The 18,999-nt window shown below is 51.7% G+C and overlaps 1 protein-coding gene across 1 annotated transcript in view; it reads right to left on the bottom strand.

Annotated features, from left to right (window-relative positions):
• SLC6A5 (solute carrier family 6 member 5) overlaps nt 1-18,540 on the bottom strand; it is a 39,119-nt gene extending 20,579 nt beyond the window's left edge. Inside the window, exons 1-6 of the mRNA XM_016201649.2 lie at nt 18,031-18,540; nt 15,277-15,415; nt 12,559-12,690; nt 12,052-12,225; nt 6,484-6,625; nt 4,425-4,557 (exon numbers count right to left, since the gene is read on the bottom strand). Of these exons, the coding sequence (XP_016057135.2) occupies nt 4,425-4,557; nt 6,484-6,625; nt 12,052-12,225; nt 12,559-12,690; nt 15,277-15,415; nt 18,031-18,540 (1,230 nt within the window). The remainder of the gene's footprint in view (nt 1-4,424; nt 4,558-6,483; nt 6,626-12,051; nt 12,226-12,558; nt 12,691-15,276; nt 15,416-18,030) is intronic.
• Nucleotides 18,541-18,999: the final 459 nt, after the last annotated feature.

The following is an 18,999-nucleotide window of genomic DNA, read 5'->3' as shown; positions in this document are numbered from 1 at the left end:
ATCTTCAGCTCACAGGCCAGTTGCATCCCAAAAGTGCATTAAAAGACACTAGGAAGGCTGAGGCTTAGCTCCCATCCCGGCCCATCAAACCTTCTCTGATCCATGAGGTGGGTGAGCACAGCCAGCTGGATGAGCACTGTTGGCTCAGAGCCACTCCAGTCCCACCTGTATCTTCCATCCTGGGGCACCTGCCCCCGGGGAGGGAGACAGAAACCCCGCCACGTGCTGGCTGCACAGACTCTAAGGCCTGGCGAGGGGGCTCCAGAGTGGCGGTGAACTGGCAGGAACTGGGATTTCAAAGGATGAAGACTCACTTGGGGACTTGCAGGGGATGAGTTGAGGGTAGGTTAGGGTTGAGATTAAGATTTAACTCTTGGCCTCATTTCATTAAGCATGTGGGGTGTATCAGTAAACATGAAAAGGACCCCTGCCCTCAAATAGCTTACATTCTAGCTGGGGAGACTGACAACCAGTAGTAAGCGTAACATCGTTTGTGGCATATTAGAAGGTGATGCGTGCACTGGGGAATAGAAAAAGTAGAGCAGAGCAAAGCGGGTAGGACATGCAGGGGAGGCCTCATTGAAAAGCCAGCCAGGACTTGAAAGACGTGAGAGTGAGCCAACTGGAACCTGGGAGAATGGTGGAGACACAGGGAACAGCTAGAGTGAGGCCCTAAGAAGAGATTGCGCCTTGACTTTGAGGAACAGCAAGGAGGCAGTGTGACTGGGGCAGAGCACAGGCGGGGAGGAAGTCAGAGGGCAGGTTCGGGGGAGGGACAGGTCCTGTAGAGGTTGTGGGGCCTTTACTAGGTGAGGAATGGGAGCTACTGCAGGGATGTGGGCCGAGGAGTGACGTGATCTAACATTTTAACCACCACCCAGTTGCTGTGTTGCAAATACACTGCAGGGCACAAGGGCAGGAGCTGGGACAGCTGCTAGGAGGCCAAGGCTGTAATCCAGGCAAGGAGGGCAATGGTTCCAGCCAGGGTGTCTCACAGGAGCTAGGACAAATGGTCAGACACTAGATATATTTTGTGGGAAGAGCCAACAGAATTTCCTGACCAATTTAATGTGGAATTGACACCATCATAATCAACTACTTATCAATAACAGGAAAGGAGCAAAGGGAAGGCCAAATATTATAGGCACATTGCTTGGGCAGCTTCACAGGAAGCTGCAGCCTGACACTCCCCAGGGAGCCACTGGATTCTGTTCCCCACAGATCACTGGGGGAAGGGACTGGACAGGGAGGAGGGCAGACTGCATGCCCAGTAAAGCTGGGGTGATGTCAGGAAGGTACTTGTCTGTCAGTCACACCTGGGAACGAGTCATTGGGCAGAATGGACGTGGCCACTGCAAAGGCACGAAATTTGAGATATTTAATCCCCTAAACAAAGGAGTTATCTCTCTTGGTTCCTCTTCTGCTCTTGGGATTCTTATTGCTGGGGGCACACTCTCCTGCATTCACCCACATGGCCCATGGCCATATGGACCCCACACACAATGGGCTAATGGACTGTAACTAGCCTGCTGCTGAACTGGACCCGGTTCCAACATAGAAAGGAAACTCTGGGCGCTGGCTTTGCTTCTAGCTCTCCTGAATCTCCAGCTACACTCTTCTATGACTGGACTAAGGGAAATGGGACTTTGGAAACCCAGGAGTGTAATTTCATGAAAATAAAAGCTTTCTGCCACACCTTATCCTCCTGTGGGGGCCTCTGGAAATGCTTATTCCAGCAGTGCCCCAAGAGCCCACTCCCACTAGCAAAGGAGAAAGACCACCCACGCTTTTCTCCAATAACACCAGGATGCCCAGGCTGTCCCCCAGCTGTCAGATGGGGCTGGGAGAGGAGATGCTACAGGGCAGGGCCCGGCTGGGCCAGTCTGACCTCCCCACCCCACCAAGACAGCAGGGGCAGGGTGACAAGGAGGGAAGACCTTTCACCTTCTTAGCACAAGGGGCTGGTGGGAAGTGAGGAGGGAGGCCGGCAGGAAGAAAACCCCAAGACTGGCACCAGTCTAATGGGCTGAGACAACTCTTCCCATTGGACTACTGGAGACTGTTCAAACATGACCATTTCAGGAGGAAACTCAGGCTCAGGTTGTGTCTCAAAGTGGGTTAAATATGTCACTTAAGGTCTCCCAGCTGGAGGCAAGATCCAAACTTGAAGCTTTCTAACTCCTATGTTCTTCCTTCCTTCCTATTAATGCCCCTCTATGGGCCACATAATCAGAAATGTATAAGGCCAGGCCAGGGTTAGTGAGGCACCGAGAGGTCAAAATTTAAGGAGGCACCCACTCTCAGGGTCCAACTGGCACGTCCAGGAACCGGAGAGTGAGGGAAGCCTTAAATTTCACACCCAAGCACCTGCTTGCCTCACCTAGGTCTGGGCCATGAAATGTGGGATGATGCGATCACTTTGTGGATAGTGATCTTGCTGAACTAAAACAGCCCACAGCTTGGCTTACAAATCCTGGGGGCGCCTACATGTGAGTCAGTGTGCATGGGGGCTCTGAGCCAGCTGGTTCCCTGTGCCAGGGCAGCTCCAGAATGCACCTGTTTCAGAAAGCACTGTCAGAGGAATTAAACGTGAACAGTAATGAATTACACTTGGCAGGAATGACAGTTACTGGTTGATCTGAGCCCGCTGGCCTGACACCTGGCCGCATTTTCTCACAGCCGGAGACCTGAACAGGTGGTCAGGTAAGGCCCCCCTCGCTCCCCCAGCCTGCACTAGCTAATTAGGTTAGCTTTGTGTTGTTCCCAAAACCCTCAGGCAGAGAGGCCCCTGGGGTCGGATGGGCTGCATTTGACCTTCAGGCTGCCGGCTGCTTGCCCCTACCTCTGGAATTCCAGCTGCTCAAAGGGGAAAGTGAGCTGGGCTCAGTTGTGGTATGGCTCAGGTGGTTGAGCAGCATCCTGTGTACTGAGAGGTCACGGGTTTGATTCCCAGTCAGGACACATGCTCAGGCTGCAGGCTCTATCGCCAGGAGGGGGCATGCAGGAGGCAACCAATTGATGTTTCTCTCTCTCCCCCTCCTCTTTCTCTGAAATTAATAAAAACCTATTTTTTTAAAAAGGGGGTTGGGGAGAGTGAGGTTTCATAGGAAGCAACGAGCCAATCTTGTCTCCTAGGGCCCTGAGAGAGAAGAACTGAGCTTATCTCACTGCAGGAGGACCTCCCCACCCAGTGCTTAGAAATGACAATGCTCATGGAATTTCAGTCACAGAGGAGCCCATATAATAAGCAGCCTCAGCCACCATTCACCCAGGCTTCCAAACCATGCTCCTTGGTTAACACCTGCACACCAGGGCAGTGTCGTCATTTCTGGTGGTATTCCTCATTTTTAAAAAATTAATCATTGATCCCTAGTTGGCAACTTTTCTCAATAAAGCAGAGAGATAAGTTAGCAGATCTAAAAAAAAAATCTGCAAGCCCGGCCGGGCGTGGCTCAGCAGTTGAGCGTCGACCTGGGATCCAGGCGATCGGGGTTCGACTCCCAGTCAGGGCACATGCCCGGGTTGCGGGCTCGATCAATGACTCTCTCATCATTGATGTTTCTATCTCTCTCTCTCCCTCTCCTTTCCTCTCTCTGAAATCAATAAAGATATATTTTAAAATAAAATAAAATAAAAAAATAAATGGAAAATCTGCTCAGGACTGCTCAAAAAGTCCTGTTCCAAAGCCCATGAAATCTAGCACCAAGGACTACATTCTAAATCAGGGACGCCACCCTAAAGCATCACGGGCTAATAAAAGCACCGTGACCCTGTGGCCACACCCAACGTGCCCTGAGGTTCCTGGACTCTTTGTCTTCAGGCCTGGAACTGAGCTTGGGGTGGGAGTTCCATCACCTCCAAAGGGCCAGCCAAGCGACGGCTCAGCAAGAGTCACCCCAGACCCCACCGGCAGGACTGTCACCCATTGGTGCTGGGGGCACGTGGGGCGGAAGGGTATTGGGTCGGGAGTTGGGAAAAGAACAGGAAAGGCTGAGAGCGTGGAGGTGGGGCTGGGAGAAGGGATCGCGTCACAATTTTGGTCTTTTTCCAGCGTCTTGGCAGCAGCACTAACTGGCCTGACAGACAGACCAAGAGGCTAAAGGCCAGCAGCGCTGATTCTAGTTCAGGAGAGCAACTGACCCGCATCGGGGGGGCCCACCTGCTGGTGAGGCGGCAGCCCCCCACCACACATCAGGAACTCTGTGTACGGCTGTCTCCTTTAAGCCTTAAAACAGCCCCGGAAGAAAGGTGTTATTATCCCATTTTACAGACAGGAGTGAGGTCACTCGCGAGGCCCACAGCTGCTTGGAGCCGGAATCAGAATGGCGCCGGGGTCTCCTCTTTCCAGTGCTCTTTAACCCGCTCGTGGCACAATCGCCCCTGGGTGCCCCAGAGCTTTCTCTTAGGTAAACCCAAATTCTTACTTTTCCTGAAGTCTTGATTCCTTTTGCCAGGGACGCATACACGATTACCCACGCCAGGAAGAGGCAGAAGGCTAGTGGCCACCTGATCTCCCCGGGATACTCGATCCCTGCAGAAATCTTCAGCACAAAGTACCTGAGAGTGGGAAAGAGAAGGCGGGGAGAGGGTGACAGTCTGCAGGCTCTAATCTCCCAGGAGAGCCACAGCTTTGAACAAACTCCAGCAACCCCACCCTCCTCATCAGGGACCTGATCAGATGGGGTTGTGAGGGATTCTCTGACCTGGGCTCCTGCCCACACCTGTCTGCAGAGAAAGCAGCAGATCAACCCTGCTCGCCATTATATGACCACTGATGGCCCCCGACAAGCTCCATACAAGACTGTCAGCTCCGCCGTCATCAGGAGATGCCCCAGGAGAAGTGCAACAAATCCCACAGCTCTGGGGGTGGGGGTTTCCAGCACAGCCCCCCACGGGCATTGCCAAGGTTGATGTCTTCACAGAAGGTCACATCAAGAAGAGAAACTCTAAACTGTCCAGGGTGGGTTTTGTGTGCTTTCTCTATTGCTCTGCTCTTTTATGAGAATGCATTCGGGCAGGATTCGCCTAGCTTTACATTTTAAAAATCAGTACAGGCTCATTATGCTAAATGACCCAAAATGCTGCTCTATGTTTAAGTCCAAGTTGTGTTGGGCACCTCCCAAGGCTGAGACTGGCTCAACTGTGACAACAGATCAGCCGGACCTCATTCAAGGACCACATTCAAAGACAGACACCAGCTAACTACCAACAGAAGGGGGCTGCTGGTTATCTGTAGACGCTGCCCACCGCCTGTGTGTGCTGAGGACGTCACGACCCGCCTGGAGGCCGCCGTGTCCTGTCAGCAGCTTGCAGCCCGGCCAGAAGGTGGGCAAGCAGCCTCCCTCCTGGGGATAGGAGGACAGTGAGTGCTCGTAAGACTCAACCATCCCTTCAGCTCTGCAGCAGTCAAGTCAGGCATCCTGGATAGAAGAGCTGTGTTGGCTGGTTGGTGGTTTTCTGTGCTTAGCAAAGGCCCAGCCAGAATCCAGACTCTACCGGACTGCAGGAATGACAGCCCAGGACTTTCTGACCTAAGGCAGCAGCACCACGCCCCTCCGGCCAGCCAGTGAGTGGCCGCATGAGAGGCTGTTTTGCAGAGAACAGCACGCTTTTAGGGGCAGGGATGGCCACTCCCTCTGTTGAAGTCTGCTTACCTGTACCTCCCTTAAGAAACAACTCCGTGAAAAAAAATTAAATAAGTAAATAAAAATAATAAAATAATAAGATAAAAAAATAAAAGAAATAACTCCATGAACTTTACTAAATCGTCCTGTGGGGGCTGAGGGTTTTCTGGTGTCCCTGCACCTCAGTCTTCAGTGTCTGGCAATACAGATGTAGAAAGTACAAAACTAGGGCCCGGCCAGGCGTGGCTCAGCGGCTGAACATCGACCTAGGATTCAGGCGATCGGGGTTCGATTCCCGGTCAGGACACATGCCCCGGTTGTGGGCTTGATCAATGACTCTCTCATCATTGATGTTTCTATCTCTCTTTCTCCCCCTCCTTTCCTCTCTCTGAAATCAATAAAGATATATTTTTAAAAAAAAAAGTACAAAACTAGGGTGAAACTGTTCTTAAAAAACATGATTTAGTTATTTAAATCCTTGACCATGACTTGGTTTCTGACTTTTTGCCTCTCTTTCCTTCTCAGATGCAGAAGAAATAAACTAGTCAACAGAAGGTCTGCTTAGATCACACTGCATGAAGGTCTTGCAGTGTTTTTGCCGCAACATCATGAGTAACAGCGGCAGCAATTCTGTTCCCACCAGTATTCTGCCAACTCTCACCTCCAGGCCCAGAGGCAGGACAACCTGCTCTCAGAAGCCAAACCGGGGGAAATGTCCTCCTCACTGATCGCTCAGATAGGTAGGGAGGGTGAAGAGGGAGGCAACCCGCCCTCGGGCCACGGCGCCTCCTCCTGAGTCCAGCCTGCCTGCGTTGACTGGGTTTCTCTGACAGCCTAACGTAAGGAACAGGCCGCTTACTTGAAGTACTCCTCACTCCCGCTGACAAACGTCTTGTTGGCCTGGCTGGTGAAGTTAATCATTGTCAAGTTGGGATAGGCAGTCATGCAGAAGGTCGAGTTCTTGATCTGGATTTTGGGGTGGTCACTGATGACGCAGGAATCTGCGTAGGAGAGCACAGAATAGGAACACAGTGGCATCTAAACAGAAAATACCCGCACGTGTCTCGGTAGCAACTGAAAAACAAAAGCCAAGAAGATCTGCCCGATACTGAAGAGTAACTTCGGGAAAGTGTTAGCTGGGCCGCGTTAGACAGAGATGAAGCACAGAACTAGGCGTTATTTGCCGCGGAGCCCAGAGCAGCGACGCGGATGGGTAACGGCGGCTCCCGCTCCCGGACACTCCCCATGCTGAGCACTTGACGCTCCGCGTGCGCTATCTCACTTAAGGCTCACGGCAGCCTGTGCCGTAGGTACTGTTACCTCTGTTTTAAAAATGAGAAAAGGGGCTCAGAGAGGTTAGGTAACTCCTGAAATCATACAGCTAATGAGGAAAAGATTCAGGACCCAAACCCAGATCCTCGGGACTCCACAGAAAGTAAATGGCTCACAGGGATGAATTTAATTAGACCTAAGCAAACCTGGAGAGCCACTGCCCCAGAAGGCTACTTACAAGTTCCACCTTGAACCCACAGGCTGGCAGGACGGCTGACAGGCAGGAAGTACATGCGGCATTGCTTTTGACACACTTACGTGGGTTAGGGGAGGCAGCAACCAGATGGTGTGCATGTGAGCCTGCAGCAGGACCGAACCCAGTGGCTGTCACCTAGGGACAAATCTGTCCTCCAGGGGACACTTGGCAATGTCTGGAGACATTTTTAGTTGTCACATCTGGAGGCCAGGGAGCTACTGGCATCTAGTGAGTAGAGACCAAGGATGCTGCTAACTATCCTACAATGCACAGGACAGCCCCCTGCAACAGAGAATTATCCAGTCCAAAATGTCAACAGTGCCAAGCTGAGAATGCCTGACCCAGGCTGGGATGGGGAGAGGAAACCATCCGTGTGAGTCTTAGTATGTCAGGCACTGTACTGGGCACTTTAACAATTAGTTTCCTGTGAAATCTTCATAAAACCTGGGAGGTACATGCTACTTTCCTCATTTTAAACAGGAAGAAGCTGAAGTCTTTCTGACCATATTGAAATGCCTCTCTGACAACTTTATAAATACCGATCACTTGACAGGTATTTTAAATAAATACTCCACCAGCACTAATCCCAAAGGACACTATTTTATAAAGGAGCACAACGTAATAGTAATAACTACATAATACTTACAAGGCAATCACCATGTGCTATTTTAAGCGCTTTCTGTGTATTAACTAACTGAAGCCTCCCATCACCCCATGAGGTAGGTATTGTTTTATTATCTCTATGTTGCTGATAAACATGCTTCTCTGGGGCTAAGGTCACACAGCAAAACCAGGAGGCAAACAGTCTCTTTTTGAAGGCTGGGCTCTTAAATATTCTGCTGTGGGGTAGAGAGCGGGGATCATAAACTCAACACCTTCAGAAGCCAGCTGATAACACAAACGGGAGAGCATGAAGTGGAGGTAAAAAGGAGAGGTGGGGCCTCTGGCAATCACTGCCATACTTTTCCAGGTACGCTGGCAGAAAAGTGCGGAAAATCGGGATAGTTACAGGAAATCTCTCTGTTTTTAAATGTTGGAAATAAGAGCAACTTGTTTTTAAATATTGTGGACCAACGAGAAAGCACATGCAGCCTCAATCTGGTGCATGGACTCCTGATTTATGCCCTCAGGGGAACAGCAAGATGGATATGACTAGGGCTCGGGAGTCCCCCTACCCCTGGGAGTTTAGAGAGTTCCTTTACCTCTACAAGCCTCCATTTTCCAGCCATAGTTGTATCTGTGTGAGAACCAAATTAAGTGAATCACAAATGAAAAAATTTAGTACAATACCCAGCACACAGCTGGACTCAATACATTTTATCCGTGACTCAACCATCACTGTTATACCATTTTACAGGGTGAGCTTCTCCGGTCCTCAGCATCATCTCCCACACTCCTACTTGCCAGTCATAAATTATGTACTGCCTCCCACACATCCCCCAGGATATCTCATAATATTGCATAAAAATTAAAACAGTTAAGAGAATCCCTTCCCTCTGATTAGTTCTTTAGGCCACAGTTTTTCAACAGCGCTATGAGTGACCTTTAGGACCACGCAATTCTCTGCCATGGGGACTGTCCTGTGCACTGCAGGGTACTGAGCTGCATCCCTGGCCTCTGCCCACAAGATGCCAGGAGCACCCACCCCCCAGCCGTGACAACCGAAATGTCTACAAACATGGACAAATATCTCCAGCAAAATCTCCCGGGGTTGAGAACCACTGCTTTTAGAGTCCTCGAAATACTTCTCATTCACTATTTTGTTCTTTAATCAAACAATAGAGAGTTCCGGGAGGATCCCGAACTAATAACTATCAAATATTTACCGAGGAAGCATCTGTCTCCCCCAACAGTGCCCTGAATGAAGACACAGCACCAGCCACATCCCTTTTCTGTCACTAACACATTAGTTATTTCTTGCTCTCCTGCCAAAAAGTCCATCCATCCCCTAAGACCGGAGAGATCGCTAACGTGCGGGCAAATGCCAAATCGCCTGCTTCAAAACTGCCGCTGTGAAAGGCGCGGGCAGCTTCCCCAGGGAGCGCCTGGATGCTGCGGCCGCCGCCGCACAAGGTCACGGCGGTCCTGCGGCACTGCAGCAGGGCTCCCCGCGGCCGCCAGCCCCCTGCAGTGCCCCGTGCCACCACCGGGTGGCAGGCGCGCGCTTCCGCCCGCGGGGCGCCGGGGCCGGCCGCCCGAGCCTCCGCGGCCCAGCAACCCTGAACAAAGAGCTGCGAGAACGATCGAAACTGGGAGCCGCGCGAATGGGATTCTCTGTACTCGGGCAATTATTAATAAATGAAAGCACATGAAAGGCTAGGGAGAAAAGGAGTCATTTAATTAAAGTTCTAATGAAAATTAAGCCATTCCAGGAATAGAAATGGTTATTTATGTGGTTCCCATTTTCAATGGCCCAGCTAACTCCTAATTTCACATAACAGTTGCTGGTCTCACTTGGCAGGGCTGGATGATCCTTTCTCCATTACCAGTACCTGGATGGTTGAGTCCCCCTAAGGAAGACAGTCTTTCTTACAAAATATACCTTCAGAGATGTGTGGCTAGCTCAGCTTCTACCTATGGACAGGGCAAGGGCTGTTCTCCGGGGCTGGTGTGTTCTCTGGGGCTGGCATGGGTATCTGGATGGTGAGGCAGGGCTCCTGGGCAGTGAGTCCCTAGCAATGCTGAGAGGGACCTGGGGCAAATACCTTGCTGCTATGACTGACGGTCACAATGCAAGGATCTATCCCCTCTCTCCTGGGACTAGCTACCTGCTATCACAAGGGTAGGATGGGGATAGGGTTGTGAGGGAGACGGTGAGCTTGCAAGGCTATTTGTGGAACACTGCACTAGGGGAGGTTTCTGTGTTATCTCTCACAATGGCCATTTGGGGGAGAGCCTGGGACATCCATTGTCTGGACTCCCGACTTGTCCGTCAGAGCAGTGGGGCTACAAAGCTACCTGTGTCTCTGCAAGTGAGACCACCATCACCTTTGCTAAGTCATCCCAGGACCCCAAAGGACCAATACTACTTCCATGAGGGATAGCTGGGCCCCAGCAAGGGAGCACACTCATGTGTAGATAACACAGGGAAGTACACATAGGGGGCGGGGCTGCACACACACACACACACACACACACACAAAATCACTTTTTAACAAACAAATGAAAAAATGTAAATCACTAGCTAAGAATGAGATAAGATCTGCCCAGTCTGTCCATATGCTCCTAGGGAATAAGCACAGTGGAAAACGTCCATTGTCTTTCTCTGCTCAGAGCTTGCAGTTTTTCTGGTTTGTACCAGTCCACTGGGAGCTTAGCTGCGTAGTCTTTACTCTGTCTTTTTTTTTTTTTTTAATATATCTTTATTGATTTCAGAGAGAGGAAAGGAGAGGGAGAGAGAGAGATAGAAACATCAATGATGAGAGAGTCACTGATCAGCTGCCTCCTGCACGCCCCTAACTGGGGATCGAGCCTGCAACCCAGGCATGTGCCCTGATCGGGAATCAAATCCCGATCGCTTTGATCCTAGGTCAACGCTCAACCACTGAGCCATGCCCAGCCGGGCTACTCGGTCTTTAATGTTTCCTGGGTATTGTGAGCCAGACTGGGAACTCCACAAACCCAGGGGTACCCCCACCCACATGCCTGGCCTACTCTGTGTGCTCAGTTTGCTTAAAACACACACACACACACACACACACACATATACACATATACATATACAGGACTATAAAACAAATACATGTCCATGATAGATAATGTAAAAAAGAAGGACTGGTCCCAAATCTACCAGTTAACATTTTGTGTATCACCTTCCTATATGTTTTTAATCCATGCACATATTGTTAAGAAAAATAAACCCATATCCTGTTTTTATATTTAACATAATATGGTGAGGACTTTCCCATATTTTATGAATATTCATTTTTAATAACTATAAAAGCTTCATCATATGGATGCATTATAATTTACTGGAACCATGGCATTATTCAGTAATTATTGAATTTTTGTCACATGTTTAAGTGTTTCTAGTGTTACCCCAAGACTGAAAATGTGGCTGCAATGAGCAATCATGTATAATCCTTAACTGTCTCTGTTTCCCCCCTTAAGATAAATCTCAAGAGTGGAATTACTGAGTCGAACTACTGTTCAGGCAAGCTTCCTTTTTACTCCATAGAACCTCAGCTACAAATAGTTAGGGAACAGAACACCTGGACTGATGTCACCCTGCCAGGACTGAGGGAGGAGAACCTGCTGGACCAAGGACTGAGCAGAGAATCAGGGGTCATGAGATCCAAATCCCAGTGCTGGTTGTACCTTGTGACTTACAGCCTGACACTTCTACTCTCTGAGCCTTCAAGTTCACTTCCTCACCTGCAAAACAGTGATCATTTCACCTGCCCCTTGGAACTCCTAGGGCTCTTACTAGGGATAGCAGAGACACCATCAATGAAGTTACTTTGTAAACTGGGGGGCATTTAGCATGGCAGTTAGGACCAGGGCCTTAGGAGGCAGGCAAACTTGGGTTCAAATCCCAGGTCTACCACAGAGCTATCTCTATGACCTTGAGTTCCAGTTGTTTTTCACCTGTAAAGTGGAAATAATATTGGAAGTCATACAATGGCTTGTTGTCCATGTTAATAGTAATATGAGCAAAAGGCTTTAACATGGTGCTTGGTATGTAGTAAGTGATGCTAGCTATTATTATTGTTAAGGTACTGCACAAATATTAGTGGATACTGTTAGTAGAGGAGAATGGTGTTTCTGAAGTACTATCCCCCCTGGAGGACAGCTGCAGGGCACCTAGCACAAGGCCTGGCAAACATAACACATGCTCAGTTAATCTTCACTGAGTGAATGAATGAGTACTGTGCCGAATGTAGGTATATTCAAACTTACCTAATAAAAGTTTGGTTTTATCTTTGCATTCTGGCGTGTTCCAAGGGTTGTTGCAGGAGCCCCAGGGCAGCACAGACACAAAGGAGGCAAACAGGTAGAAAAGTGTGTAGCAAATAATCACATTGTAGTATATGGCTATTAGGACGGAGATGATCAGCATTGCGATGCCACAGCCTGTGGAAGCAAAATTTGCAGGGATTCATTTCACCCCGAATCCTACAGAATTCTTACAGTCGGGCATGGGTGGGAACCTAGGGCTTGGCTCTCTTGTATAGATGGGTACCTAATAGTGGAGCGGCCTCTGTATTTATCAAGGACATCAAAGCATTCTGCCAGGGATGGAGGAGCATGCCAGAAGTGATCCTGGGTCATTCTTCAGAGGCCCCCGGGGTGGAATTGATCACATGAAAGAAGGAGTGAGTTCTACTGATAATCAAAGCAGGTCTCCCTCCCTGGGGCCAGAGAGCAGGGTGGCGCTGAGGAGGCCAAGGGGCAGGGCAGACTCACCTTGCAGGGCAGGGATGGCCTTCCACACAGACACCGGCCCCTGGCTGGCAAACTGGCCCAGTGACACCTCTAAGAAGAAGATGGGCAACCCAGCCAGAGCCAGCATCATCAGGTAGGGGATGAGAAAAGCACCTTGGAAAGAGAGAATGGGGAGTGAGAGCCCTGGGAGGCCACGGAGGGCTTGGGCCCACCTTCACCCTCCTTTTCCAGAAAGCTTTTGATGGTCCAGCTCAACCACAGGCACCCAGGGACATTTAAGAGCCCTTGTGTAAAATATACAAGGGTCCCCTGCAAACACACTCCTTTTTCCAGTTCCCCCTAGGTGAGTTGCTAGGGTTGTGAGCTGGCTGGGTTTCAGTCCTTTATTTTTCTCATTGCAGTGCTTCAGTATCCCAAAATTAAGCCCTTCCAGTGTCCCTCAAATCCACGCCTTTCACTCTTTGCTGGAGTCTGACTTGGTGAAACCTCATCATCTCATCAGCATCCCCACCTTCCAAGGACTTAACATCCGCTAAGCGAGACGTTGGCAGCCCTCCTCGGCTTATAACCGAGTTACCCGCATACTGTCTGCCAACCAGGCTGGGCCAGGTGCCCACTCCTCTCCTACCACCGCAGCCTTCGCACACTTCTCAACTTCCCTCCCCACAGAAGTCCCTCCCATTCTTCAGGGTCAACTCAAATCCTTCCTCCTCCAAGAAGTCTCCCTTGTCTCTCCTCCCACAGTACCTTTCCCAGGCACCGAGCACTAGGCAATATTTATGTGGGTATCTCATCTAGACCATGGGGTTCTTTCCCTTCAAAGATTCTATGAGGCTGTTTTGAAGGCTTGGGGAACAGTCATGATCTTTGGAAAGGTTTGGACCAGGAAGCGCTGTTGCATGGGTCAGGCCAATTCCAGGACTAGAGACGACAGAGCCCAGGACACTGTGCCCAACAAAAAGCAGCTGATCTTTCCCCAGTGCACTCTTTCTGCTCACCCTCTTCCCAACCTCCTGTCCCACAGAAAGACCTTTTCTGTCAGGGGGGCTCCCAGAGGTGCTCCAGGCAAGGAAGGCCCAGCAGCAGCCCTGGGCTTCTGTGGAGCAAAATTGGGGGTCCTGTATTGTCCTCTCCTGACAGGGTTTTCGAGAAAGGCGTGGTTTGGTCAGTCTTCTGCTCTTGGCAAGGAGGAGGCGAGCTCTCCACCCCGCGCTGAGGACTTCAGGGCCCCGGAGTGGAGCCGCACTGCGGAAAAGTTGGGCTCTCCACGCGCCTGTCGGCAACCACGTGGCTCTGGGAACCACGGGCGTGTGCGTGCGCTGCTCCCACACTTTGCAGGTTCCAAGCTAGCAAAGCACAGGCACTTTCACCGGCCAAGCTCGCTAGACTGGAACGCCCTCCCCGCCACGATCCTGTGTACCCACCACCCTTCCTGTCTCTAAAAGCTTTATTATAGCACCTCCCGCCCACTTCCTGCACCCCCTTCGAGGGACTCCTGGTGGAAAACCACAGGAAACCCAGCTGTGGTGCCCATATTTGGGTGGCCAGCACACATTCTTCAGTTTCCAGGGCACCCTGATTGCAAATGCTCTGTGATCCTCATAAGTACTTGTCAACTTGTCCTAATTTGGAATTGGGAGGAGGGGACGTTAACATATTTTCCTCTTTTAATTGTCCTGTGGTGCAGCACGTGTCTATTGTCCCTATGCACCAAATTCTGCCTGGTGCCCACCCAAGAGACAAAAAAAACACACACAACAAAACCAGAACAAAACAAAAGTTAAGCTGCCTAACCTGATGGGGTGAGAGGCATGAGTCTGGTATCTTTGGTCCAGGTAAACAGCTGTGGGAGGCAGTTCTAGGTGCAAATTCCTATTTTAACAACCAACATAGGGGCAGCAGCGGGCCCTGCAGCACCTCACCTTCGGAGAGGCAAGCAAAGAGGACTTGGATGCCAGGTCCCTCCTTCATGGGTACAAAGGGGTACAACAGAACCTAGAGGCCTGGCCGCCGGTGCTTGCTCACTGGTGCCCTCGTCATTTCAGAAAATGTTTTCTTTCTAAAGCGTTTTCTTCCTCTCCGTTAGGGCAAGTGAAATGAAGCCCACGTTTGCTAAATGGCTTTGCTAGTCAGAATATGCCCTGCTGGTGTCCAAAAGGAGGGATGTGTGGGGATACTTCTCAGAGGTTTTGAGAGCACGACTCCCAGCCTCTCTGCTCACACCTGGGTTTGCCTGCAGCTGGCATTCAGCACCACCCAAGTGCCCATCCCCAAGGTGTCCCCGGGAAGGCTGGGATCTCCAAGTTACAATCTTAAAGCATCCTACATTTGGTGTCCAGGACCACACAGGCTACTGGCTTCAAAGCCATTTAGGTACCTGAAGTATGCTGCTTCCTCAATATTTGTCAAATTAAATTTTGAACTTCCCTGCATGGATGCCCACGGGGCTCAGAACCCAGCTCTCCCCCCCCCCCCCCCCACAGAACCATTGGGGGATCCTGCCGGCCCACCTCCTCCCTGAACTCCACCTCCAGGTAAAATCCTCCCGGACCTCGTGTGAAACAGTCACTGCAGCTCCTGGCCTCTGGCTTAGTACTGTTGCCTCGGGGGATGGGGCGGGCATGTGAGGAGGCTGTTCTGAGCCTCCCCTCCGGGCGTCAGGGGCTCTGGGTCCCTCCCCCACAACCCCCAAGTGCCCACCCCTCAGCTCCAAAGGCAGAAAGACGGGAAAAGCCATACCTCCCCCGTTCTGGAAGGCCAGGTAGGGAAACCTCCAGACATTGCCCAGCCCCACTGCGTACCCCACCATGGACAGGATGAAGTCCAGTTTGCTGGACCAGTTCCCTCGGGCCTTATTCTCATCCCCTTGTTCGTCCTCCTGGGGGCGGAAAAGCACAGGTCGGACAACAGCCCTCCGGGCCGTCAGCAAGCAGGTCCCATCCCAATCCTCCCCCCTGCTGAGGGTCCTTCCCAGCAAGCAGGCCCCCCGCCTTTCAACCGAGGATGCATCAGCAAGCAGGACCCCAATTCCGAAGAGGGGATGCATCTACAAGCAGGTCCCTCACCCCCTCAACTCAACGCGGAGGGTCTTTCGGCAAGCAGGTTCCCAATTCTGGTCTGAGATCCACTTTAAACAGACCCCTGCGCCCCTCTGGCCCAATTCCTGCAGTCAGGGCACACCAGCAGGCAGCTCTCCCCACACCTCGAACTCTCCCCAAACCCTGAACCAGGATCGCAAGCAGGTCCCACCATCCCCACCCCCTGACCAAGAGTTCATTAGGCAAGCAGGCCCCCAATATCATGCCTAGAGTCCCCAGCAAGCAGACCCCTAACCAACCCACCTCTCCCTCCCCAAACCCCTCAGTGCACCCCTCCTTCAGCTCTTTCTCCCTCTGGAGCCCGTGCTAAGGCCACAAAGAGAGCTGCAATGCCTGAAGCCAGCCAGAGCCCCTGCCTCACTTTCTCTTTCTCTGCCAAAGCCTATGGCAGAATCTGCCTGGTTGGCTAATTTGGGGGGGAAGGGGGGCTACTTTCAGCACTGTGGTAAGGGAGATAGGCAGGAGGGAGATGTGGGGCTTAGACAAGAGGGTTAACAGAGAAGGTAGATTCGGTAAGAGACAGGACTTCTAACACCTTGAATTCTGGTCTAAATGTTAGCATTAACCAGTTGTGTAAACACCACCCCCCACTCCACCTCCCGCAAGCCATTTGCTCTCTCTGAGCCTCTGTGGAATGAGGGACTTAGAACAGCTGTCCCCTAAGCACCTTCCTGCACCTTTGGGGTTCTCCTCTGCAAGCTCACACTAAGATACTTTCTTGGGGACATACCTGGCTCTGGAATGTGTCACTACTAAGCAGAAATGGCTGAGGGTGGAGTCACCTCAAATAAAACTCTGAAAATGTTCAGGACACTGGACACCCCACAAAGCTTGTAGGGACCCAAGCCATTGCTCTGCTTTCATTTCCTCAGTCACTTTCCACCTCTTATTCTAGCAACCCGGTATGTGCCACAGCATTCTTCAGGCCGTGGAGGGTGAAAAAGCAGCTGTTGGGAGGAGAGAAGTGGTGAGGGGAAAGGAGGGCCGAGGCAGGTGTCGGAGCGGCAACCACAAAGAGATGGGCCGAGCTGGAAACAGGCAAATGCAGGGCTGGATCTATACTGAGTATCGGTGACCCCCGACACTCCTCCCCACACCACCACCTCCAGCCCCACCCCGCCCCTCAGTTCCTCCAGACCCGGGAGGGTGGGAGTCCCAGCTGCTTTTGCCGCAGTGCGGAGGTTAAACAAGACAAGAAACGAAATTCAGCCTCCACCTGGGGTCACACTGGGCACGTGCTGTCAGAGGCCGTTACTACACACAGACAAGCAGTCTGGAGGTGGACCCCCAAAACAAGGGCAAGTGGGAGAGCTGAAGTGTATGTTCCTTTCTAGCGATTCTAACAGCTGAGCTCCTGCCGCATGGGCCTGTGGGGTGTGTGTGTGTGTGTGTGCGCGCGCACAAACACTAGAGTGACTGCGAACGGAAGGGCTGCATAAGCCCGAAATCTCACACAGGTGGATGTTCTGGTTTAGGCACCCACCACTGCATCCATGCCTAGCCCGTGAGCCCAGGGAGGAGAGGGGGTAGTGGAAAGGCAGGCAATGGGAGGCGAGAGCCGAAGCGGGTGAGATGGGACAGAGGAAAGAAGAGATCGGAGGAGGGAGAGGAGGGAGAAAGGACTGGAGGAAACTGAAAGGAGACAGAAGCCTATATGGGAGAGGGGGGCCACCAGTAATAGTTGCTTATCTCTAACCCAAGATTGGGATTTGCTCTGTGGGTTTTTCATGCCTCCGGCTGAGCATAAAGAATCAAATGCAGGGGTGGTTCCAGGTTTGTGGAGCCTGAAGCTTATACAATTGAAAGAGGTCCTCTTAAAGGGGGGGGGGGGGGGACATATAAAATTGTGATGACAAAATTAAGTACCAGGTTTTGGAAAGGCCCTGAAGCTTAAGCGGCAGGAGCAGGCTCACGTAAACCCAGCTCTCCTCAAAGGAGTTCTCATGTGATAAATGGTAACTCGCAGTGACAAGGCTGCAGAACTTAAACTGGTATTTCCTCCGGGTTTTTCTTTTTTAATTAAGAAAAAAATTAAAGACCCAGCTATTGGCAAGAGAGGGACGCGTGTCTGCGGAAAGGGGTAGGAATCTATCTGCATCAACTACTTAGTCATGCTGAACCCGGATTTCTGCCACCACTGAGGCTGGGAAGGGACAGGTGGTGGAGGGGCAGCTCCTGAGGTCACGGTTCCTCTGGTGGGGTTGCTGCAGCCCTAGTGCCCTGAACTGGAGACCCCAGCGCAGTGCGAGCTTTCCGAAGCCCCAAAGCTGTCTCCCGCATCCATTACCTGGCACTGCCAACCAGTCTCCCCATCAGCACACGTGCACCCGTCACTGCCCGCTCACCTCGCGCCTGGGGAGCAGGAGGCGGCGCGGGCCGAGCGAGACCTGCTTACCTGGGCGGCAGCGGTGGCCACGCTGCCAGGTAGCACAGACGTGATTCCATCCGTGCCCAGCACCACGGTGCTCTGGCTCATATTCACCCAGCCCACGGCTGGGGTACTGTTCCGCTCCAGGGTGCCCTTGCCCACACTCACGTTCGCATCCCCCTCGAGGCCCCGCAGGGCCGGAATCTTACAATGCAGCGCGTTGCCCGGCCCGGTGCCCCCAGGAGGGGCTGCCTGAGCGCCATGAGTCTCGCTCAAGTCCCGCAGAGCCGCGGAGGCCGCTGGCGGCCTCGGGCCACTGAGTTTGCAAGCCCCCGATCCCTGGCGTTCGGCCTCACAGGCTCGCGCGTCGGGGGACTGGAAAGTTTGGGCACCGGTGGAAGCCGACCTGGGCACACTCGGCGGCGTGGCTGAGGCCGCGGGAAGCTCCTGCTCCGGGCTCGTTCTGGGCGCGCAGGAGCCATCGTGGTGGCCGGGTGCCACCGCCGTTTCCAGGCTGTTGGCTAGCTGTTTACTCATTTCCTTTGGAGCACCGCAATCCTGCAAATACAACATGAAGTTCGTGCAAAAAAACCCCAAACAAAACAAGGCGGCTTTGAAATGATATGTGTCTACATATAGAGATGTTCACATCTCAGGTCCAGACACAATATCTAGGGAACAAATTGAAATCTGGATTTTCCCCCCTTTTCCAAGAAAAACTGCAATCTGCATTTTTCAATTTGTCCTTCTGGTCAATAACCAGATGACATAAAGAAACTAATATTCTCCTCCCTGATGGAGGCAAACTAAGAAAAGAGGCAGAAATGGGTTTTGGAGGGGTAAAGGGGAGGGTGGAAATGGCCCCACGGCCAGGAGCTCCCTGCCCTCTTTGGATTTCACATCACGGCTGTAGGGTGCCCATGTCCCCATCACCATTGTAGAAAGATTCTTTAATTTTCCGCCCCATTTCCTTTGTCATTCAACAATGCACATTGC

This window comes from Miniopterus natalensis, chromosome 11 (genome assembly GCF_054644295.1).
Source record: "Miniopterus natalensis isolate mMinNat1 chromosome 11, mMinNat1.hap1, whole genome shotgun sequence".
Taxonomy (NCBI): Eukaryota; Metazoa; Chordata; class Mammalia; order Chiroptera; family Miniopteridae; genus Miniopterus; species Miniopterus natalensis.
The sequence above is the reverse complement of the archived record's forward strand: the minus strand, read 5'-3'. Positions and strand labels throughout refer to the sequence as shown.